Consider the following 24,912-nt stretch of genomic DNA (forward strand, 5'->3'; position numbering starts at 1 on the left):
TGCCTGAGTCAGCACCTTTCTCCCATACCCTCTACCCCTCTCATTTCTTTATTCTGAGCCTCAGACAACATGCTGCTAATCTGACAGCCTTAAACAGTCCCACCAATGTCCTCGATACTCAGAAGTCTCACTTAACCCTGACCTTCTAGCATGTACTCAAGACCCTAAATCGATGTCTGGGGTCTGCTTACCAGCTGTGGCCTGCGGAACCACAGAGGTAAGTCACGTTCAAGGTCTGGGCAGTCTGAGACATCAATGACACAGACGGGTCCACACGCCCATGGGGTCTTGGGGCTGGTGAGTTCTGCACAGACCACACGAGAGAAGTCACAGCAGGACCAGGGTTCACATGTGAGCTGTAATCAAGGAGAAGAATGGATCAGGGTGAGCACTGGAAGGAGGCAGATAAGGGTCCTTCGGCTCCTGGGGACCGCCTCATATCAGCCCCAAGGCAAAGACCAGTCCAACCGTAGAATACTTCCCACCTCCGGGAGAACGGTTCCCCAGCAGCCTCGCTGAGGAAAGTGGGCGCTTGGCTCAGAAGCCGGGTTGGCAGACACGCAGTACAGATGGGCTGCTGACAGAAGCCCCCTCTTGCCCCCTCCTCAGAACACACCGAAGGGGGAGCCAGCAGCAGGGCTGCCTGCACATCTCCTCCCACCCGCGTCCTCACAAGTGGGTTGAATCTCTCATGCACAACTCCCCCCGCCGCTCACACCAGGGTAGGGACCAGGGTGAGGCAGGTGAGGCACAAAATTCATGGAGGAACTGACAATATTCAGCAGTCATGATAAATACCGTTTTCTTGCAATATTTTTAAAAATTCGAATTAATACCCAAAAAGTTCATGATGAACAAAATATCAAAAATGTACATAAAGACAGCCTCTGAGAGGGCGAGGATTGAGTGGAGGTGAACAAGTCCATGTCTCTGTTAAAAGTTTTGGTGTTTTGTTCACAGTGGATGTTTTGCATTACTTTCGAATTTTTAAACTATTGCATTAAAATATTATTTACTGTAATTACTGATTTTGGGACCCCGCTTGAAGACTACACCTGAGGCAAGTGCCTTACTTTCCTCTCCTGGGTCCAGGTCCTATACGACACAACTGTGGTCCTGGAGCCCACCCTCGTCAGCCCCAGTAGTGGCTCCATCGGCCCGAATCAGTCATATGATTCTCATCTTAATGCAAAGGACAATGGGAAACACAGGGGAGGACCTGGGGTATCTGGTGAGTACTTTGCCTGCCACAGAAATGGACTTCTTCAAAATGTGTTTTGGAAATAGATGGGGTCTGACTTGTCCATGGGTCAGATGTAAGGTTTAGGGTGGATGGTAAGGGAATGGGGAGAGTCAGGAATAATTCCCAGGTTTCTGGCTTTGGCACATGGGTGTAGATTGAACATGTTCGAAACTGAACTACTGCTCTTCCCGCCTCATGAACCCACTCTCTCCTTCCATAATAACAGGTGGCAATTCCATGGTTCTGGATGCCCAGTTCAAAAACTTTGGCGTATTTCTTAAATTGTACACTTTAAATGCATAAATGACATGGTATATGAATTACATCTCAATAAAGCTATTTATATATAGATACAACATGTAATATGTATACTGATATATTTATAATTTATATATAATGCACCTATATAGTATATAGACATCTATCCATAATCTCATCACTTCCTTTACCTCCACTGCTACTACCCTAGTCCAAGCCACCACCATCTCTGACCTGGACCACCGCAGCACAGCAGCCAGAGTGATTCTATTGCAACGTAAAGCAAATTAGGTCATGCTTCCACTCAAAGCTCCACGAGAGCGCCTATCTCACTCAGCGCTAAAGCCACATTCTTCACAATGGCCTACAAAGCCCTACACACTCTGACTTCCCTTCATTACCTTTGGCCTCACCACCTCCACTCACCCTTAGCCAGCCACACCAGTGTCCTTTCCATTCCTCAGGTGCACCTGACAGGTTCCTATCTCAGGGCCTTTGCACCTGCTCTTCTCCTGCATAGTCTGTCCTCCCCCCAATATCTGCGCGGCTCACTCTCTTTCATCTCTCAATGCTTTGCTCAAATTTTACCCTCCTAGTGAGGTCTCCCTAACTACCCTATTTAAAATTGCGACCTAGCCCCAACCCTAATATATTTAATCTCCTTTACTGTACTCAACATTTTCTATATTACCGTGTTATAAATTATGCAACTTCTAACATGTTGTATAATTATAATGATTATATCTATTGTTCATTCTTCTGCCTCTCCCCACTAAAATGTAAACTTCAAGAGGGGTATGGATCATAATTTTGTTGATCGATTCATTCCAAGCATTTAGTAGCCATTCAGTAAATATTTGTTGATTAAATAAATGAATATAAGAAATATGTCACCACATGGGATAGAGAAAACTCTCGTACGTAGTGGGTGTTCAATAAATATTTGTTAATAAATATAGGTACAATATTGATCCACAGGCCAGACTCAGAAATGTATTCCACTTTTCATGAGGAAAGTGACAAGTACAGTACCCATAGTAGATTCTCAGTAAGTATTCGTTTACTACAATTTTGCTTCAAAAAGCATATTCCTTCAAGGACCGGTCAAGAACCATGTCTTCCTAAAAGTCTTCTAGCCCACTCTCTCCCAACTCTGAATTCTACATTTTATTCCTCAAAATCAGGCACCTCAGGTTCTCCCTGGGTAAATGTCTGTGTGTAAATGCATTGTCAGTGCATTTTTCATTGAACTCTCCTGGTAATCAGATGCATTGGTTAATGCCTTTTTTGGCATATCCTTCCTTCCACACACACACTCCACCTAGTCCTCCAGAGACCATATGAAATGTGAGACAAGTGTGCCTGCCAACGCTCTCATCACGAAGTTATCAGGAATAGAATTTAATAAACAGGAAGCAACATATAAAAACACTGAGTCAGAGAAATGACACACAAAAGCTGAAACTGCCTTTGCTGCCAAAATTCCAGTTTGTAGATGGGTCCTTCGCAGTCGTCAAAGAGGAGCGTCTATGTTCTCAGGCCTTTCCTTCTGACTCAGTTCGGCCTTCTTCAATGCGGCACTTACACTTTCAAGCCTCCTTGGGGCCCCGTCATCTCCAGTTTTCCTCGGACCCCCAGGAGCTGGACCATTCTCAGAGGTATTCTTAGATTCTTGTGATATTTAGAAATCTACTTCCTATGCCTCAAAGTATTAACAAAGAAAAAGAGACAGGAGAGCCTTGGTGTTAGCTTTGCACAATGCCATCTTTGCAGACCTACAGGACAATGGCTTCCCTTTCTTAGTGTGTTTGCTTGGAATACTTGCTGGAAAGTCCACTTGGGAATCCACTGGGATCTCTCTGCCAAATCAGATAACTACCTCATGTCCATCCCTCTGGCCATGATATTTTCTATGTGAAAGCACCTACAGACTGGAAATAGGGTTGTCCTATGGTGTCTCGTTATGGTTGTATCCAAGCATACCTTGTGTTTCTCCAGCTGATTCCTAAGTGTTAGAGCCAGGACTAAGATTTTGTCTTTTGTGTCTCTTAGATTTTTAGTAGTAGGTGCTCCTTCAGGCTTGACCAATCACTGAGTGACACAAATACAAATTAGAAAATTTGCTAATACAAGGGAGGAATGCCCTTTTTAGAGCAAACATGGGGCTACCAGAGTCTCCCAACAGCCAGAATAAAATTTTTACTTTAGGTGAGGGGTTACTTGAAGTTAAGGAGCACGTTAATGAAGGGAATATTTTTGAGCATGTATTGTATACAAATTGTTGTACTTTTTAAACACCTACTGGAAGCTTACTCTGAACTGGAGTCTCTCTCATATTCATCATGCATATTCATACATGTTAAATATTTTAATCCTCAAACAACTCTAATGAGGGAGCATTGTTATAATCGCCACTTTACAGATGAGGAAACTGAGGCATGAAGAGGTAAAGTACGGCAGCAAATGGACCGCAGGGGACCTGGCAGATATGTGTGTGATATTGATAAATGCTATAAGAAAGAAGGTGGAGACGGCAGTCTGTTGCTGGAATTCTCTTATGTACCTTGCCTATCTGGAGAACCTGACACGTTCTTTAAGATCCAGCTCAGAATCTGTGTTTTTTGGGTAAAGCTTTGCCTAACTTGTACCCCGCAGCAGAGATGACCATTCCCTTCCGCGATCTGTCCTGCCCGTGACATAGCTTTGGCCCATCCGAATCACCCTGTGTGACAACTGCTTCCATATCCACCCCCTTGCTGAGCTGTCAACTCCTGTGGGGCAGGGGCGATTTGGCCCTTCCCAGCACAAAGCATGGCACAGAATAGGTGCTCAAAAAAAAAAAAAAAAAAAAAAACCACTGTTTGGTGACCCAGCAATAAGCCAGGCTGACTCGAAGGCCTCCATCCTGAAGTGGCACGTGTCACTTCCGCTCACATTCCATCGGCCACAGCAGGTTACATGTTTTCCATTGCACTTTTCACACCTTGCCTGGTCCAACCCTGCTGTGCTAAACAGGCCCCCATGGCGACTGCCAGATGAATCAGTGACAGACAGACGGAGGGTGGCCAAGCCAAGTCAGAATATCCACACCTTGGGAATCCCCTCCCTCAAAGGGGAACGTCTGGAGAAGTGGGAAAGTTGTAAACGAAATCTGGATTGTGCGAACCGTGACAGAAAGGCTTTGGGACACAGATGGAGCTGGCTACCCTGGAGTAAAATTCTTATTCTGTGGCTAATTTTCCATGTGACCCGGGGCACAGCCCTTTCCTTCAAGGGTCCTCCTTCTCTCCATCAGTAAAATCTTGGGCTACAAAACCAAGGTGTCCATGCTTTCAAGGCCATTATCCTGACAACCAAACTGGACATATGCCTCACTGACCTACCCAAAATGTTATATACCCGATTTAGAACCGGATGAATCTTAGCAAATACAACAAAATACTACAGAGAAACAGATAATATTCCTTTCCCATCCTTAAAAAGTCTGTCTTTTTTCCACCCATACATATTTTTTCTTTCCTGAATATTGAGTCCTGGGGTGAATAAGTTATGTCATCTCCAAGTTCCCAGAAATTTAGATTCCATGGGGTAAGGGAAAGGAGGGAAAGGAGGAAGCTGCAGCACATTTCAAAAATAAGATAGACTTCTGATTATTAAAAATAAACCCTGGCCCAAAGCCTGCCCTGCACACTAATCTTGCCAACAGATGCAGACGTGCTTCTTTCTGGCTCCATGCTTCTCTGGCCAGTTTTCATGCTGAGATTCTCTAAGGACAACTGTTTCTGTTTAGACAACTATAACATCACCAATTGGCTATCTTAAGGAAGTGGATTCTATCCTATGTCTTAAAGGACAATGGGTCCCCAGAATCGTGACTAAGGAACTTAAGTGGTTTGAAAGGAAACTTAAGATATGTATTAAGATTCTTTCAGTAATAAGTGACAGAAACACCAGCTGATACTAGCTAATTCAGGAAGGTAATTTTTTTTTTTTGCTCATGTACCTTAAAACTCCAGAATGTGGGGGGTGTCTACGGGCTTCAGAAATGGCTGGGTCTAGGTGATTGGACAAGCTCATTGAGAGTTTACCTCTCTCCCTCCCCAGCCCACTTTCCTTAATGCACCTTTTCACTCTCAGATGAATTCTTCTCAAGCTTGACAAGATTCTATCCTAGTAGTTAACTCTAATAGAAAGAAATTCTGGATTCCATTGGTTCCCACAAATCTCAGAAATGACCCTTGTTGCATAATTTGAGTCACTTGCAAAGGATCGAATTAGCGATTTGGAAGATACAATAGCAGAAAACACTCAAAAGCAAAAAAAAAAAAAAAAAGAATCCAAAAAAATGAAGATTGTTTACAGGGGACTCTGGGACAACATTAAGCATACCAACATTCACATCACAGGGGTACTGGAAGGAGAAGAGAGAGAGCGTGCAAGGAAATAAAAACCTATTTTAAAAAATAATAGAAAACTTCCCTAGCCTGGTGAAGGAAATAAACATACAATCCCAGGAAGCTGAGAGTTCCAAACAAGATGAACCCAAAGAGGCCCACACCAAGACACATCATAAGTAAAATTCCAAAGTTTGAAGACAAAGAGAGAATCTTAAAAGTAGCAAGAGAAAATCAGTTAGTCACCTGCAAGGGAGGTCTTATGAGACTGTCAGCTGATTTCTCAACACAAACTTTACAGTCTATAAGGGATTGGTGTGAAATATTCAAAGTAATGAAAAGCAAGGACCTGCAACCAAGATCACTCTATACAGCAAAGCTATCATTTAGAAAAGGAAGAGAGTTTTCCAGACAAGAAAAAGCTAAAGGACATCATTACCATCAAACCAGTACTATAAGAAATGTTAAAGGGACTTCTTTAAAAAGAAGAAGAAAAGTCAGAAAATATGAATAATAAAATGGCAATCACTACAGATCTACCAACAGTTACTTTAAATGTAAATGAATCAGATGCTTCAAACAAAAGACAGGGTGGCTGAATCGATAAGAAAACTAGAAATTAAACTAGAAATTAAACTGGAATTAAACTAGAAATCAATGAGATATAGAAAAGAAAAATCTCCAACACTAGCAAATTAAATAACATACTTCTAAATAATACATGGGTCAAAAAAAGTCTCAAGAGAAATTTTTAAATGTTTGAACTGAATGAAACAAAAATACAACATATCAAAATTTGTGAGATGCATTTAAAGCAGTGCTTAGAGGGAAATTTATAGTTTAAATGCTTATACTAATAAAGAAGAAAGGTGTCATATCAGTAGTCTAAACTTCCACCACAAGAAACTAGAAAAAGAAGATCAAAAGAAAACCAAATCAATCAGAATAAAGAAAGCAATAGAGATTTGCAGAATCAAGGAAATTGGGAACAGGATGATAGAGAAAATTAATTAAGCCTAAAGTTGTCGTTGTTGTTGTTGTTTTTTTTTAAATGATTGATAAAATTGAAATGTGTCTGGTAAGACTGACAAAGGAGAAAGAAAAATGATGCAAATTATTAATATTAGAAATGACAGAGAGACTATCACTACAGATCCTGCTGCTATTATAAGAATAAGGAAATGCTACAAACACATCAATACGCATAAATTCAACAACTAAGATAAAATCAATGATTCCTGGAAAACCACAAACAACCAAAATTCACTCAAGAGCAAAGAGATAACCTAAATAGTCCTATAAATATTAAAGAAATTGATCTGTAGTTAATAACCTCCCCCCCAAAAAAAAGTTTCCAGGCCCAGTACTTTCACTGGCAAATTCTACAAAATAGCTCAAGAAATGATACTAATTCTACATAATTTCTTCCAGAAAATTAAAATGAAGGGAACATATCCTCATTCATTTTATGAAGCCAGCATTACTCTGATATCGAAAACATACAAAATAGTAACAAAAAGGAAACTACAGACTAATATCCTTCATGAAAATTTCTCAACAGAATAATAGCAACCAAATCCAGTAATATATAAAAAAGAATAAAACATATAACCATGTGAGATTTATAGCAGATACACAAGGCAGGTTCAATATTAGGAAATCAATCAATATAATTACCACATTACAATTCTAAAGGGGAAAAACACATGATCATATTAATTGAGCCAGAAAAGTAATTTGACAAAATTCAACACCAAGTTACGATAAAATCTCTCAGTAAGACTGAAATAGAAGGGAGCTTCCTCAAACTGATAAAGGACGTGTGTGTGTGTGTGTGTGTGTGTGTGTGTGTGTGTGTGTGTGTAAAACCCAACGGTTAATATTATATGTACTTAATAGTGAAGGACTGAATGCTTTCTCCTCAGATGGGAACGAGATGTGGATGGCTGCCAGAATGGCTATCATAAAAAAGACCCACACTACCAAATATTAATTCTACTGACCAACTGAAACTCTCACGCATTGCTGTTATAATATAAAATGGTATATTTTGGATATCCATTTGGCAGTTTCTAATAAAGTTAAACATGCACCTATACATGCTCCAACATTCTGCTCCCATTTCAACAGAAACGTATACATATGTGTACTTAAAATATGTACAACAATGCTCATTGCAGCCTTAACCATAATAGCCAAAACCCAGAAATAATTCAAATGTTTTCAACAGGAAAATAAACAAATCATGGTATGTCCATACAATGGAATACTGTTCGGCAGTAAAGGAAAAAAACAACTTGGGTGAATTTCAAAAATATTATTGTGAGCAAAAAAAAAAAGCCAGGCACAAAAGAGTACATACTGAGTAACTTCATTCATGCAAAGTTCTAGAACAGGCGCCACTAAGATAAGATGATAGAAATTGGAACAGTAATTGCCTGGGGGAAAGGTTGACTAGCAATGGGCCCAAGGGAACCTTCTGGAGTGATGGAAATGCTTTCTATCTTGTTTTAAGGAGCGATTTCACAGCTGATTACAATTTTCTGAACTCAAAGAGCTGAACATTTAAGATCTGTACATTTCTATTACATATAAAATGTACTTTATTGAGTAAGAAGAAAAGAAACCCTCTATAAATAGAATCCTTGACTTTCTACAGAACATTTTCACCTCTATTCCCTCCATCTGATCTTCTCAGCCCCAGGAAGTAGGAAGATTGGACCCTGGGAGAGGATCAGGGTGAAGGAATTGCCACCACCGACATTCAGCGGGAGCCGGAGCCCGGACCTGGGCTCAGGTGTCAGGACCCCTCGCCCAGTGCTCCTTACGCAGTGCCTTGGTTTCCGATCTGCGGTCTCTCTCTCCCAGGCATTGCAGAGATGTCCAGGGGCAGCATGGCGGTCTGCCTCCACGTCTCTCACCGCTCTTACCCCTTCTACGCACTTGAGTTCTGCCTAAGATGTCATTTGAGGAGTGTGAGAATTGCTGATATTATAGATGCGGAAATAAACATCCTTGTCCAGGGTCTTCTCTCTTCCTTTGTACCTGGTTTGACTTGCAAGACACTAGAGCCTGATTTTCATCCTGAGCTAGAACAGTTATAGCTGCCTGAAATAGTGCGGCCTCCGCACACAGTTATTACGGCAGCATGTGTAAAACAGAAAGACCAGCTGGGAAGGAAAGCGTTTCGCCACGGTTCTGTCACTGGGTGTCGACAGCCTAGTCGTCCCCTCTCTTTTCTTGATTTCCCCACCTTTACCGCAAGGCGCCTGAACTCGATAAGTCCTAAGCGACTGCCCTGTACTAGCTTCTAGAGATGGAGGAGTGGTATTCATCTCCCGAAACCTCCCACATGAACACTATTGGCCTGGATAGCCCACCTGAGGAGTCTCATTTCAAGGAAAAGGCTCGCCAGTCTTTGAGCTAAAAAGGACCCTCCCCACCACCACCACCACCAATGCAGAGAAGTGCCTAAGACCTCCAAGATAAAAATCATCTTTCATTTCCTTGTCCAAGGAGATTTCAAATGACCTGACAGTGCCTCTAGATGTCAATTCTGGGCCAGAAATTGGTATTGTGAAGATTTGGGTCCTAGTCTTAGTTCCATTAATAGTTGACAAGGCAGCTTTTAGGCAAGATCCCTTCCCTGTAGGGACATGCTGTCTCACCTCTAAAATGGAGTTAATGGTCCCTGCCCACCTCACTGGATTGGTGAGAAGACCTAATGAAGTAAAAAGTACGGACATACTTTGAACAGAATAAAAGTCTCTACCAAGATAAGAGGCTCTTATCCTTGCAAGGAGGGAAGCCAGAGCCATCTTCTAAGTCCCTGTGGTCCAAGTTTCCCCACGCACTGCCCCACCCAGGCTCGAGCAGTGCAGTTCAGACCACTAGATGGCGGTAGCTGTCACTTACAAATTCAGAGAGAAGGGTGTGGGAGAGCCTGGGGGCCGCCTGCTTTCAGAAAACTAGGCCAAAGCCAGCTCGTTATATCACTTCTAATGGAAGCAGCCAGTTCAGTCTAGATTTTTCTTTACTGCAGGTGACAGTGCAGGGGAACTTCCTGGCTCCCATGCGTTTCGATGCTAATTATTTGGCCCGAAATCAGCGTTTATTTCCTAGGGATTGGTCCTAGAAGCCCTGCCTCACCTTCCTTGGTACAACAGGCCTTTCTCCCTCAAGGCCTCTTACTGCCTCTCTCTAACTGGCCCCGGGCCCTACCTTCAGCCACGTTGGAAGTACATTTCTTGTTCTGCCTTTAAATCTCAAATGAGCTCACCAAGCACTTATGTCTACTTATGCCAGGGGCCAAACTGAGTAACTGTGACCCAGGCCGAGCCTTCAAAGAAAAGACGGGAACTACAGACAGCTTGAGCTCGACTTCACCCCCACCTCTCGCTTGCTACGTGCATGATTTTGAGGAAGTCCGTCTAATTCTGTATTTTTCACGTCCCTTAATTTTAAAATGGGGTTAATAATAGACTTTTAAAAATATTAAATGAGTTAATACAAATTATTATGGTTTTTGGAATAGAGTCTGGCATTTTGTAGGAAACGAGACTTATTTATTGAGCACCTACTAGGTACATGGACATTATTTGACTGAATGTCCATATCGATGGTCCGGAGAAGTGAAATAATTTTCTGAGGTTGCAAGTCAGAAGTAAAGACAGGATGTGAGTCTCGTTCTGACTCCAGGACCCCTGCCTTTGGCTGCTTTTAAAGAGAGAGAGAGAAAAAAAAAAAAACCAAGCAGCCAAAAGTAGAGGATTAAGAGACCAGTGAATCTGCAGACTACACTGTCCGTCCCAGGTGGCTGCAAACCGGCCATCTGAAACCGTGCCATTCGGCTCTCAGAGATCTTTTTCTAGATTAACTCTAGCACTAACTGGGGCTTTGAGATCTAGGGCAAAACCCCTCCTTGAGGCTCAATTTATTCACCTATAAAACAAGGCAGCTTGATAGGCACTATTTTCTACCTGTGCCTAGTTATCAAAATCACCTGGCATCCTTATTAAAAGTATGGATTTTGGGACCCCATTTCATGCTACTGAAATAGGATCTCCAGGGGTGCGGCCGGGTATCTGTATTTTAAACAAGTGACTTATGATTTTCAGGACCGGGGAAGTTAGAAAAATATCCTAGGCCCAGATGATCTTAGAGGTGGTCCCAGCTCTGTCCATACTGATCCCACTACCCTCAACCAGGCTCCTGAGCCACCTTCCTATAGATATCACCGTGAGCTCCTCGGACCCTCCCCTGTGCCCCACGATCTAAACCCCTGAGCTCCTCCCATGTGCCATGGATTTGATGCTCCCTTCTTCCTGTAAGGCACTCAGGTTCTTGTGGGAGCTGAAGCTGTATGAATAATAAATGGAATTCACAGTAGCGTTTGGAATCCACTTAAGCACTAGAAACATCATCTTTTCATTGGGTAAGAAGCAGGGGAGGGGTTGTGGGGGGGGAGGGGGGAGGGAAGTACCTCCCTCCTTGACTTTCCTAACATGCAAAGCAGGATATTTTGACAGGACTTGATTCTAAATGTCCACGATGTCCATTCGGAAGGTGTCATCTTCCCTGCCAGAACAGCGGTGCCCTGCAGCCCCAGTCTGATATACCCAGGAGCCCCAGGTCAGACCGCATTTCAGGCCAACGGCAAGGTCACTGGGCCCCTGTTCTGTAGGGAGGTCTTGTGAAAAGAATGGGAACGGAGCCGCAAGGCAGGACGCCACCCCCAGCCTCACCGAACCAGCTCCTCCAGGAAATCTTTTTCACCTTGGCTCTTCTCGTTTGCAGTCATCACACGGCATAATCGAGCAGTCGTGGCTGCCCGTCTTCCCTTTTTTCTGCTGCTGTCCCTCCTTCTTCGGTCTCCATCAATCGCTGGCCCCACGGACTTGAAACAGACCTGAAACTCTTACTGGTAGGTGAAGTCTTTGAGTTCAGAGAACGTCTCCTGGGAGAGTGAGTACTCGGGGCTGGGTTTTAGAAGACTGCTGTATCAATCCGCTTCGGCCACAATAATTCTGTGTAACAAACCATCCCGATAATCATGGTTTAAAACAATCATTTTTTTCTCATTCATCCATGTGTGGGTTGGCTGGGGCAGCTCTGCTGATCTCACTAAGTTGATCTCTCAGCTGAGTTCGGCTCTGGCCTTGGGTTTGGTCCAGGCCAACTCAAGTATCCCTCAATTCTTCTTGGACCAGTAGGCTAGCCAAAGCAGATTTATCTTACAGTGATGAAAGAAGCCCAGGAAGGCACGTCCACAGCCTAAGCCTCTTTTAAGCCATTGCTGGTGTCACAACTGATCACATCCCACTGACCAGAGCAAAAGGCAAGGGCATATACTCTGCTCAACATGAGGCTAACGCAAGTCACAGAACACCAGCTGGGGGAGGGCGCAGAGGGGGCTGGAAGCTTAGAATGGGAAAAGAGAGCCGAGCACCCTGGGGCTACTCCCTACAGGTAAGACGACACTGGGTAGTAATCCTGGAAAAGCTGGAGCCAGGCTTCACGGGAAAGTCACTTGTGCAGTAGAAACATGGCGGCAGTAACGTCTCCATGGGGAGGGGGATGCTATTGAAGGAGAAACTATAACTCAAAAAAATAAAAAATAAAAACCATTTTAACTGTATTGCATTGTACTGCCTGGACTCCAGCTTTTTCAATGCCCTCGTGAGAAAACCCCCATGAGAGGTGCCTGAACTCTTCTTTGTCACAGCTGGTTACTTCCCAGCTTTATGAAAGGTCAGACTGGGAAGGGACTTTGGATGACCATCTTATCCCACCCTGTCAGCTTCCAGAGAGGGAAAGAGGCATGTGGAAGGTCCTCAGGCAAGTAAGAAGCAGAATGAGGAGTACCGTCTTGCTTAAGTGACCTTCCCACCTGAGACATCCCCAAACGGCCAGGTAATTAAGGTTTCATTTATTCAACAAACACTCATCTGGCACCTACCCTGTGGTGAGCACCATTCTAGATGTTGCAGATATAGAAGTGAACGAAATACCTCTCACGAAGTTTCCATTCTATTGGAGAGAGGAACAGACCAGTGTCATACACTGGTTGTATGTTAAGGTCTCACACACACAAAAGATGACATCTGAATGTTGCATCCCTACCAAAATGCACATGTTGCAATCCTAATCCCCAAAGTGATAACAAGGGTACAATCTGTGGGAAGTGATTAGTCCGTGGGGGTGAAGCCCTCAAGACTGGGAGGACCCACAGTGTTCCCTAGCCCCTTCTTCCACATAAGGATTACAATAAGAAATCTGCCACCAAGAAGTGGGCCCTCGCCTGGCCATGCTAGCACCCTGGTCTCAGACCTCCAGCTTTCAGAACCATGAGAAATAAATTTTTGTTGTTTGAAAGCCACCCAGATTATGGTATGTTGTTACAGCAGTCTGAACAAACTAAGACAATCAGGATATTGAAAGAAACAAGGAGAAAGCCAACAAAATACATGGACCTTTTCAGCAGGGGGAACCACAGGGGCAAAGTCCTTGAGTCAGGAGCAAGGGTGGCATGGGGCAGAGACAGCAAGGGGTAAGTAGAGGCAGAAGAGCTCAGCGAGACAGCATGGAGATGGAAGCAGGTCATAGATGGCCTTGGGGCTGCTGTGGTTGTTAGGTGTCCACTTGGCTGGGCTACAGGATATCTAGACAGGTGACATACATTGTCTCTGTGAGGCTGTTTCTTGATGAAATTAGCATTTGGTTCAGTAGACTAAGAGGATCCACTGTCACTAGTGTGGGTCAGCATCATGCAACCCACTGAGGACCCAAATAAAAAGGAGGAAGGAAGCATTCCCCCTCCATCTTCTTGAGCTGGGCCGTCCATCTCCTTGTGCCCTTGAACATCGGAGCTCCTGGTTCTCTGGCCTTCATAACTTATACCAGCAGCCTTCCAGTCCTTTGAAATAAGTTTCGAATTTCCAAGTGGAGTCTCTGATGGATGGGATGGACCTGTGGTACTAAAGATCGGGGTCAGAAAGACTCCGAGATTTTCACCTTGAGCAATTGTATAGTTGTAATCACTTTTTTCTGGGAAAGTTGTGGAAGGAACAGACTTGGGTGGGCACATTGGAATCACACATATAAATGGCAGTTGCCTCCTTTCTGCTTGCCTGTGTCCGGCCTCGCGCAACTCATTCACCAAGCCCAGGGCAGGTTAAAGGGTTCTGTTTCTGTAGCCAGATACAGCCACAGCGGCACTTTCCTCTATGAGATGTAGTAATTTCCAGGAAATGCTTCGTCCTAGGTTGAGACGCCCAGGAAGCTGACTGAGATGAAGTGTAGCATGCAGGAGATTTAGTAAAGAATGCTCTTGGAATCAATATCCATGGAATGAAGGGAAGAAAGCAGAGCGGAGAGAAGAAAATGTAGAGCCAGGACACGGTGTCAATGGAAGTGTGGGGAGTTCTGAAACTGAGATGACCTTTTAGAACCTCCTGAGTTGGGGCAAGAAGACTGGGCAGAGGGCTGCTCCCTGAGGAAATATGTCCTTTATTGCAGAAAGGGTACTTGAGTGGTGTTATCACAATATCCACCGCATTCCCTTATGTCAGACACAAGGAGGCAGGCTAGTGTCTTTAAATCCAGTTCTTCTCCTGCACTAATAACCGATGGCTGGTCAACAGATGGTAAACCCATCTCAGTTCACACACGTTCCAACCAGAGGTGAGGCAGGAGAACATCTTAATAATGGAAATACACGCTGGGGAATTCCTGGCGGGATGGTGTCACCATGGGGCCGTGGGCCGTCAGTGTAGCTGTTGGCCAGACCTAGAGGGCAGACCCAACCCTGGTGAGATCTAGTCTCGTATCTCACTCTCAGCTTTGGAGTCAGTCTTCAATACATAACAGCTTAGGAGTCTGGGTAAAAATTGTAAACTAAGGACAATCTCTGCATTCTCCTTACCATAAACTCCTAAAAAATCATTAAAGGAAATAATAGTAATAATCGCTGATGATGAGAATATAATAAATAAAATATAAGTAAAATATATATATATAAATCATTAAAGGAAATAATAGTAATAATCACCGATGATGAGAATATAATAAATAAAATATAAGTAAAATATATATATATATAAATCATTAAAGGAAATAATAGTAATAATCACTGATGATGAGAATATAATAAATAAAATATAAGTAAAATATATATATATATAAATCATTAAAGGAAATAATAGTAATAATCACCGATGATGAGAATATAATAAATAAAATATAAGTAAATTATATATATATAAATCATTAAAGGAAATAATAGTAATAATCACCGATGATGAGAATATAATAAATAAAAGTAAATTATATATATATAAATCATTAAAGGAAATAATAGTAATAATCACCGATGATGAGAATATAATAAATAAAATATAAGTAAATTATATATATATAAATCATTAAAGGAAATAATAGTAATAATCACCGATGATGAGAATATAATAAATAAAATATAAGTAAATTATATATATATAAATCATTAAAGGAAATAATAGTAATAATCACCGATGATGAGAATATAATAAATAAAATATAAGTAAATTATATATATATATAAATCATTAAAGGAAATAATAGTAATAATCACCGATGATGAGAATATAATAAATAAAATATAAGTAAATTATATATATATATATAAAAGTATTAGGAATCCCTGCAAGGAGAAGAGCTGATAGAGCAGACTGGAGAAGGAAGCCACGTCCCAGTTGCACGAAGTAGAGAGCACTGGCAAAAAGGGCAGGAAGCGGCTCTAGGGGCGCTAAAGTCAGAGGTGGCAGGAGGGCCCAAGGATGATTGACAGACTGTTACTGAAGAAAAACAATACCGTGGAAGAAAAGTACTAAATTTAACAATCTAAAGACCTAAATTTTATGTGAAAAACTAAATTTGACAAACTGAAGGGCTAAAACCCCATAGAAAGAATCAATAGAACAAATGGAAAAAGATTTTAGAAAAGTCGAATTAGTGTTCTCATGTGAGAGAATATTGCGTATGTACAGAATAATCAATTAGAGGCCTTGTAAATGACAAATTTGAGTATCGAAATGAAAAACTCAACATATGGGCTGAATATTAGAACAGATCAAACTAGAGCGCAAATTACTAAACTAAGATTATGAACCGAGGACTTCTCTCAGAACGAAGCACACAAAGCAACATAGATGGAAGGTTTTAAAAAAAGTTAGAGAAGTGGAAAATGAATCAGTGACAAAATCCATACAATAGGAGTTCTAGAAACAGAGAATAATGATAATGGAAGAGAAGAAACATTTAAGTAAGAGGTGGGAAAAAAAACCCCTGAAATAACACATGAATGTCTCCAGATTGAAAGGGCCCATCAAGTGCTGAGCGAGTTAAATAAAAATAAGATCTATATTTAGGTATCATGTGGAAACATTTACAAGGAAGAAGAGAACATTCCTCCACACAAACAAAACTGATTCCTTGCAAGCGAATGAGAATCAGGTGCCGTCAAAATTCTTATCGACACCGTGGAATGCGACGGGCAACAGGACAATAACAGTCTCAGGAATCTGAGGGAATTTATTTTTAACCTGTATTTCGATGTCCAGTAAAAATATCTTAGAAATGGGAAGGAAAAATAAAGATATCGTCAAACGTGCCAGAAAGAATTCTTAGACAGGACAGAACCAAAAAGAAAAAAAAAAAAGAAAAACAAAGTTATCGAAGAGGGATTCCCATATATTGTATTCCCAAATATGGGATATAAAAAGTCATATAAAGCAAAGGAACCCAAAGAAATTAAGAAACTGTACTAATTGAAATACAAAATCATCGATATTTTGCAACTAAAATCCTAAGTCCTAAATCATATCAACATGGTAAGTGTTGGAAAGGAGAAAAGAAAGAGTAGTAGAAGAAAAGAAGTAGTATTTAAAAAGTAGTAAAAGAAGTGAACGGTTTTAATATGTTTCACTAGAAGGATTCAGGTAGCGATTGATTCCAGATATCGTTGTACCTCTTAAAAATGCATCTGACCTATTACGATCAATTAGAAGTATACAAATAGGAAGAATAACTTTAAAATCATTAGAGAAGAAAAAAATAAAATGAAAATTTATTTGATAACTCACCCCTCCCCCCAAAAAGACAGGAGAGATAAAGAAAAATACAAAGAATTCATGATAAATAAAAAAAATACCAGAAAATGGCAGGAATAAGTCTAAATATATCAGCAGTATCGATAAGTATGAGTGGTTTAAATGCCTACTGGATGACCGAGACTCTTAAATTAGATTTAAAAAATAAAAACCCGGTATATGCTGTTTGTAAAATGCATCGACAGCAAAATGACAAAGGGATGTCAAAAATAAGAGGATAGAAATAGCTATGCCATGCAAAGAACAACGAAATCAAAGTAGGCGCAGTTGTAATAATATCAAAGAAAACAAAACTCGAAGAGCAATGAATGGCACCGGGGCCAAGAGATGTTTCACATTGATAAAATACAACATCTACAGAAAAGACATAACAGCCATGAACTCTTATGCGCCTGATAACATAGCTCCAATACATAAAGTAAAAACTAAAAGATATACAAGGAAAAAGTGATCCTCCAAAATCATGGAAAAAGACTTTTTTCTCAACTCTCAGAAATCACCTAATCAAGTAGTTGTAGACCAAGTGCAGATAAAGGCTATCTGAATAACACGTCTACTATAATTTTAAAGTGTGATTTAATTGATAAGATGTTAATAAAAAGAGACTGCTCATTATGTTTAGTCGCACATGAAACATTCCAAAAAGTAACTCATGTATTAGGTCATAAAGAAAATCTCAACAAATCCCATAAAAAAGAAAATTAGACAGGTTACTTTCTAGGCCAAAATGCAATAAATTAGAAATTAATAACAAAGAAAAAGCCCCCCAAATTCTATGCATCTGAAAATGTTAAATTCCTTTTAAATGATTCTTAGGTTAACAAGGAAAAATCAATATTACTATTTAGAAATAAATAACCAAAGAGGCCATATATCAAAAACCAGAGGTATATACCTGGCTCAGAAAAATTTATAGTCTTAAATAAAGTGCTCAGAAAAGAGAAAAAAGCTGAAAGCAAAGGAACTAAGTTTTTTGACTTGAGACATTAGAAAAAGAGAATAAACAGTGAAATTTGAGAAAGATATTAATAAAAATAAAATGTAAAAATTAATGAACTAGAAATTATATCAATCGTGTAGATTAATAAAACGAAAAGTTGGTTCTTTGAAAATACCGATAAGCTAGAATAGCCTATGGCAAAGCTGAGAGATGAGAAGTACGGTGGGAAAGAGTGACAGAAAATCTATAACATTAAGAATGAGATACGTAATAGACAAAGCATATTTTAAATTAGAGAGAAAATACATGCTAATTTATATTAAAGTATTTGAAAATCTAGATGAATTGGATAATTTTTGAGGAAGCAATAAATCACAATAATTGGCTTAAAAGAAGAAAATTATGAAAGACCAATAATTATAGACAAAATTGATATAGTAATTAAAGCTCTATTCTTCCCAAAAGTGCACCGAGGTGAGAAAGTTTACAATCTTGAATGTTCTACCACACATGCAGGAAATCCAGAATTCCATACAATACACTATTCCGGGACATAGAAGAAGATAGAAACTACCCAGTTCATTTTATGTGGCTAGCATAACCCATTTCCAAAAACTGGAAAGAGAAAACACAGACAAAAGGAAAACATCATAAGCCAAAATCACTTATGAGCAAAGAAAAAAAAAATCCTAGAGTATTAGAAAATCCTAGAGTAATACATTATGAGCAGAAATATAAGAATGGTTTAACATTAAAATGCTATCCATGTTTCTGACTAGATTGAAATCATCTCAACAGATAATCTCAATTGATGCTGAAATTTAATAAAATTTAGCACCCATTCTGCCCTAAAAAAACCCCCCCAAATCTGATGTTTTTAACTAGGGGCCTACAGAACATGTCATAGTTCATGGTAAATTAACAGAAATAATCCCATTCAGTGAGGATCAAGGCAAGTCTGGCCACAATCACCACCACTTTTCAATATAGTGCAGAGGGCTCTCTCACAGAGAAAGACAAGAGAAGAAAATAAAATAACAAAACTCTGGACAATGACAAAACTGTTAGTACTTGAGTCAATATAACCACCTACCTAGAAAATCTACAGAAACCAAAAGGCTATTATAATCAAATAGGAATTCATCAAGGTGACAGATACAAAGTCAACATAAAAATTAATAACATTAATATAATATAGCATTTTATAACCTGATTCACAAAAGGAAAAAATAAGAAGCTAAAAAATACTTAAGACGAACTTAATAAGAAATATCAACAGAAGAAAAGTATAAAGCTTCAGGACATGACAGAAAATCTAAATAAATATAAAGACCGTGATATTGCTAGGTGGAGTAGAGCTTAAATAGCTGTTTTTAAAGTCCCATTTCATTAACACTAAGACCAGACTCAGCAAAGGCCAAAACCAAAAACTTGCCTTTTTGAGCCAAGTGCGCAGGGCTTTGCAGATTGAGGAATTCATTAGGAATGGGGAAAATTACAAAAACGTCTTTTCAGAAAGTTAAAATGAGGGTACGCATCAGGAAGAGAAGGGAACAGAAAGGTCGGGGGACGTGGAAAAGAAAACTCGCAGGCTTGATAAAGTTTCTCATTGTGGGCCCTGACCAAGGGCAGACCCGGGAGTGGGAGGGGGGGGGTCTCACTCTCCCCACACACCCCAGAAGCCTCGGTGGCCAAACAGATGGCGCAAGACATTTTTAAACCACTTTTTAACACAGTTACATTTTTCGCTTGCTTGCTCTTTCTCCCTTTAGTCAAAAGTCCCACCAGCTGTCACTGTCTCAAAGAAAATGTCAGGGGCTTGTGGCTGTCTGTGCATCTCCTCAGCTCAGGTGGGAGGGAGGAGGAGGGGGACACCTAGGGACCTCAGCCAGCTGTGGTCCTGGCTGCAGGACTGGTGAAAAGCCGCAGGGTGGGCCACTCAGCAAAATGAGCCCGCAGCAGAAGTTCACAGCCAATCCTTCCCTTACGGTAGCCCCTTCTAAGGACTAAATGCACATGGTTCCCAAGGCGCTTTCCTTCCTAGTTCCTGTCTCCTACCCACACAGCGTTGTTAACCCCATTTCATAGAGAGAGCAATGAGGAAGCCTGGCTCCCAGCTTTGTGATCTACAAGCTGTGTGGCCTTCGAAAGGTCCCTTTCCCTCTCTGGGCCCTAATTTCTCCATCTGCACCATGAAATTTACCAAAGGTCCCCCAAAGGCCTCTCAGCTCTAAGGCTGCGGACCACTATCTAGTATCAGGAAGACAGCCCTGACCCTTCTCTCTGCTGGCAGTTCCTGCTGCCTCCCCGACTCCTTCTTCCTGGCCCAGGGACAGCCCACTTACACACCAAGGAAATCAGAACCTGGAAACTGCTGGAAACTATCAAACTTGGTCCCGTTCCCTTAGCTTCTTTTTTCCTCTCCAAACACCAACCAGTAACCTCTTTAAATGGCAGCCAAATAGGGCAGTTGGTTTCTTGTGGAATTTTTAAAAAAAAAGAAAGAAAGAAAAAAAAACCTTGATGAGTAATTTGCTGAAACTAACCCTTTCCCAATCTTTTAAAATCACACATTTAAACTGACTTGAGAGAACTTTAAAGATGCATTTAACTGTTCTTTCTTCCTTGTTTAACTATATAATTGTTTTCACTCACAGTAATCTTCTCTCAGAGGCATATGCTTGACTTAATAAATCCTTCTCCACATTTGAACTCATCCATTAGCAAATAAGGAGTTTGACACTCCATTACCCACGATAAATTTTACTGCCACTAAATCGCCACATGCCACATAGAAGAAAGGAAACACTAGGATGGCCTCCCCGAGCCAAACGGGGTTGGAGCTCAGCCCCAAGCCTGCCCCTGGGTTCCTTATTCCTGGGCCCTCCTGAGAGTCGAGTTACTAATCTAGCCTACCGAGGGGGCTGACCCAGAGAGAGAAGTAGGGTGGGTAAATTCAGACCTGCTCTAAGGCTGTGTCTTTCTCATTTCAGTGAGTTTCGGGCTAGGTCCAGGCAGTAGCTGCTTGTAGCTAGTACTCACTTTGGGGCCAAGGCAAGGAGCAGGCAAATAGGGCAGGGGTCAGACCTGCCTCTGGTCTTAAGCACAAGGTCTCAACGGCCTTGACTCAGGAACCCAGTCCTCTTGCACATCACGGACGTGGCACAGCTGATAAAGAAAGGTCTAATGTGTTTACCGCTTTCCTCCGCCGTTGCCAGCTGGCTGCATTCTCAGGGGGCACTGAAGCTTAGCTTACAAGTTGATGACGCCGCTGCTCATTGCCAACGGGGCGGCTCCAGCATGAAGAAAAAGGACAGAATCATTGACAGGGGGACAAGGGGGCACCTCAGAGTCAGAGCTGAAAGAGACTTCAAAAGCCATTGATTCTAGGAGTTCTCAAGCTTTGCTGTGTGTTAGCATCTGCTCTAAGGCAGATAAGACAGACAGACAGACAGAGAGGGAGGAAGGGAGCGTGCGCGAGAGAGTGTGCGTGCACGCTGTACAGAACCCAGGCATCCGCCGGTCTGATGTGAGCTCTCTGTGAAGCTGAGACATGTATAGGTAAAAAACAAATACTGCTTTGCATGACCAGTGGCATCCGGGAAGTGCTCAATGCCCTGGAATGACAGTCACCTTGCAGGGGATGACCCTTCGGAAAATCGTGCACCTAAATGGCATCAGTGCTGCTGGTCTGGAAACCACACTTTAAGTAGCAAGAGGCCAGACCCTTCTCCAATGCCTCCTCCTGGGCACTCGTCAAACCGTTACTGAGCACCCACTACAGGCCAGGGAGCAAGTCTGCATCAAGTGCTTGGGGATATGAATCTGAAAGAAGAGTGGTCTGTACCCCAGGGAGGCAGAGGCAGAGCTGATTGAAGGGCCGCCCTCTTTCACAAATCCCCAGTAGGCCTCAGGGTCAGAGAGGTCTCCTTCCATCTAGATCTTTCTTGAATCCACTGATTTTGTCCCTGCCTCACACTCGGTACGCAGTAGAACAGAAGCCCAGTTTACTACGTTTCTTTTGATTACCAACCAGTCCTTAACTTTCATAAGTCTATGTGACCTTCTGTTCTTCTAGAGGAAGTCATTGATTCTCTCCTGCCCAGTCCAGGGAGGCTTCAGGGAAGAGGTGGGTATTGAAAACGATTGGAAGGAAGCTGGCAGAATGGAGCAGCGGAAATGCGTTTATACTTTCACGCAAAACGATGTCCCTCACAACCCTTACAAACCACCTCTACTCATCCAGCCACTAGCCCACAAGACACATTCCAGAAGCCTCCGAGGCTGATGCTTCGTTTCCCAACTTGCCCCCAGAGGTCTTTTCTCCATGCAAAAGCCAGAGAATCTACTCAAAATTCTCCCACAGGTTCTCGTCTTACTCACAATACGGGCCTCTGGCCTGGCCATGGACTTCCTCTCCATCCCTCTCTCCCGGCTCACTCTCCTCCAGCCATACTCACCTCTGTGATTTTCCTTGGGCACAGCGAGTATCTCCTCTCTGAGGATCTTTGCACCTTTAGCTCCCACTTCCTAGACGGCCATTCCTCCAAATATACCTATGGTTTGCTTTCTCACTTAACTCGGTTCTCTGGCTAATTGTGCCCTCTTTAGAAGTGTCTGAACACCTCACCTAAAATTGCACAACTCATTACTCTCTACGCTTTCACTGTACTCTGCTTTTCTTCATAGCACCCAACGCTTTGTGATAACATATTGTACATGAAGATGTTTGCTTGCTTATTGTATGTCTCTCCTTCTAGAATCGGGGCTCCACGGGGGCAGGGGCCTTGTCTGTTCCAGAAGTTATCTAGCAGTACCCTGAACTGGTATATGGCAAATGCTCGGCAAATATTGGTTGAATAGATGAATCCAATGAATGAATAAATTGATGTTAACAACAGCCCACCTCGCCACCTCACCCATATTAGGTACCAAACTTTTCTAGAACTGTCTGTAGGCTCCATGCATCCTTCAAGAATAGCTGAACCCCCAAGACACCATTGAAAATGGCCCGATCCAATCTCAGCTCCCCCCCTGTATAATCACCAGCCTGGATCAGAGGCCTCAGGGAGCCAAACTGGGGGCCAGGAGGAGGCAACATCTTGTGTCCCTAAAGCAGAAGTCTTGGGACAAAGCCCTGGCACTGGAATCTGGACCAGGAAGGAGCATGATACAAACTGGATTCCCCATAATGCTCTGAGGCCTCCTTTTTGAGGATGGCTACCCTGAACCAGTTTCCTACTTGGCATGAGTCCCCCACAGTCTCCTGCTAAGAGAACCCATGTACCCTAAGAGTTTCCCTAAGCACAGTAAGTACATGGCCTTGCTTTGTCCCAGGCCTGTCCCACTGAGAGCAGATGAATGACCCATCTTGACCACTCAGGCAATGTGGAGAAGACCCTCCCCCGTGGCCAGAGCCAGCCTTGGTCCCCTCTCCATTGAGGCCAACTATGCCATTCTCATCAATGAAAGATCAACTTCCACCATAGAACTTTAAAGTAAAAATTAAACATGTGCTAAATAATCTCTATCTCTATCCAGTTGTTAAGGTATATATTTCATACTATAAGCATAGTTTATTCACATATCATATAGAAACACAAGTCATGTGACCCTGGCCAACCAGCTAAGCCTTCATTTCTCATATGTTTAAAAAAAAAAAAAAAAGCATCTCATCTAAGCATCCTCATCTACAAAATAGGAATCCATCTCACCAGGCTTCTCAGAAGATGCCTAGAGATCTGAGTTTGAGTCTCTAATCATTCTCTATTTGCGTACCAAGTTAGTTTAGCTTTTTCTGCTTTGGTTTCCTCTGTTATAAAAATGACAATGTTAATTACAAAGGTTACCACTAGCTCTAAACATCCATGAAATGTCAGCAGATCATTCAATGAATTTGATAAACCTGTCAAAGATTTTATTTCCTGTCTGATAAAATATATAGTGTATTGTAAGCATCATTTTAATTAGTAGACCATACTGCATAATTTACATTACGTATATTACATTTTGTTAAATACCTGTGTTCTAATAAATCTCAAAATTATATGACAATGTGCACCTTTACATAATAGAAGCAATGATTCCCTCAGGTACGCGCATCAGATACTTAATTCGATTTGGAGATAAATAAAGCATGGAGGTTGACAATCTCTCATGGTTAGTGTTTTAAGTACCAATTGCCTTGTAAAACGAGTTTTGAAACAATCACAGCAATGGGAGCAGACCAGAAGAGAGGAAGATGCCATTCCAACAGTCTTTTCCTTTTCTGACACCCTCATCAGTCTAGATGTGAGAACAGGACCTGCGTGGTTCACCAGCATAACCCACAACCAGCTATATCAACAACGGACTTGCTTTGGTGGTAGATCAGCAGCCAATAAAAGAAGTTTTTAGCATCAAAGCTCCACTGAAATGTGGGCAACATGGGAGCAGGGACTGAGTCTGTTTGCTCGCCGCATAGACCTTGGCACACAAGTAATCAATGAATACTGGTGGAAAGAAGGAGGAGAAAGGAGGAGCAACAGGACATTACAAAGATCCCAGAAGGGCCCAAGCAGGAGGAAAGGTGTCCTCTTGCTGGAGATATTGCTGACACGAGTCAGGCATCCAATGAGGACCAGGCATCTCGAAGGTCTATATGAACCCTGAGAGTCTACCTACACTGTATGGATGAGTGGAAAAAGGAGAACGGAGTGGAGACAAGACAGTCCCTCTTTTCATTTAGGTCCAAAGAGCCATGATATGGTATTGGCTGGTCCATATCCAGCTAAGTGCCTTTCTCCTCTGGAAGAGGGACTTAGGTTGGCAAATTTACATCTATTTGAGCTGCTAGCGAAATGAATCATAGAGTTCAGCATGGCATGGGAGAAGCATGGGCTGTAAACTACAGGCAGGGTCACAAGAAGGATCTTAGCTTGGGTTCTGTAT

At 41.9% G+C, this 24,912-nt stretch overlaps 1 protein-coding gene across 6 annotated transcripts in view; it reads right to left on the minus strand.

Annotated features, from left to right (window-relative positions):
- Window positions 1–24,912, minus strand: part of CES5A (carboxylesterase 5A) — a 225,524-nt gene that overhangs the window by 48,279 nt on the left and 152,333 nt on the right. For 5 of the 6 annotated variants that reach the window (XR_004954212.1, XM_036231288.1, XM_036231289.1 and 2 more), the window contains exon 2: window positions 192–356. The exons of the other annotated variant lie outside the window; for it this stretch is intronic. Coding sequence is in view for 4 of the 5 variants with exons in the window: in XM_036231288.1 (XP_036087181.1) it covers window positions 192–356 (165 nt within the window). In the remaining variant the exon portion in view is untranslated. The remainder of the gene's footprint in view (window positions 1–191; window positions 357–24,912) is intronic. 6 annotated transcript variants of the gene reach the window in all.

The sequence above is a fragment of the Rousettus aegyptiacus genome, unplaced genomic scaffold (genome assembly GCF_014176215.1).
Source record: "Rousettus aegyptiacus isolate mRouAeg1 unplaced genomic scaffold, mRouAeg1.p scaffold_m13_p_14, whole genome shotgun sequence".
NCBI classification, from domain to species: Eukaryota; Metazoa; Chordata; class Mammalia; order Chiroptera; family Pteropodidae; genus Rousettus; species Rousettus aegyptiacus.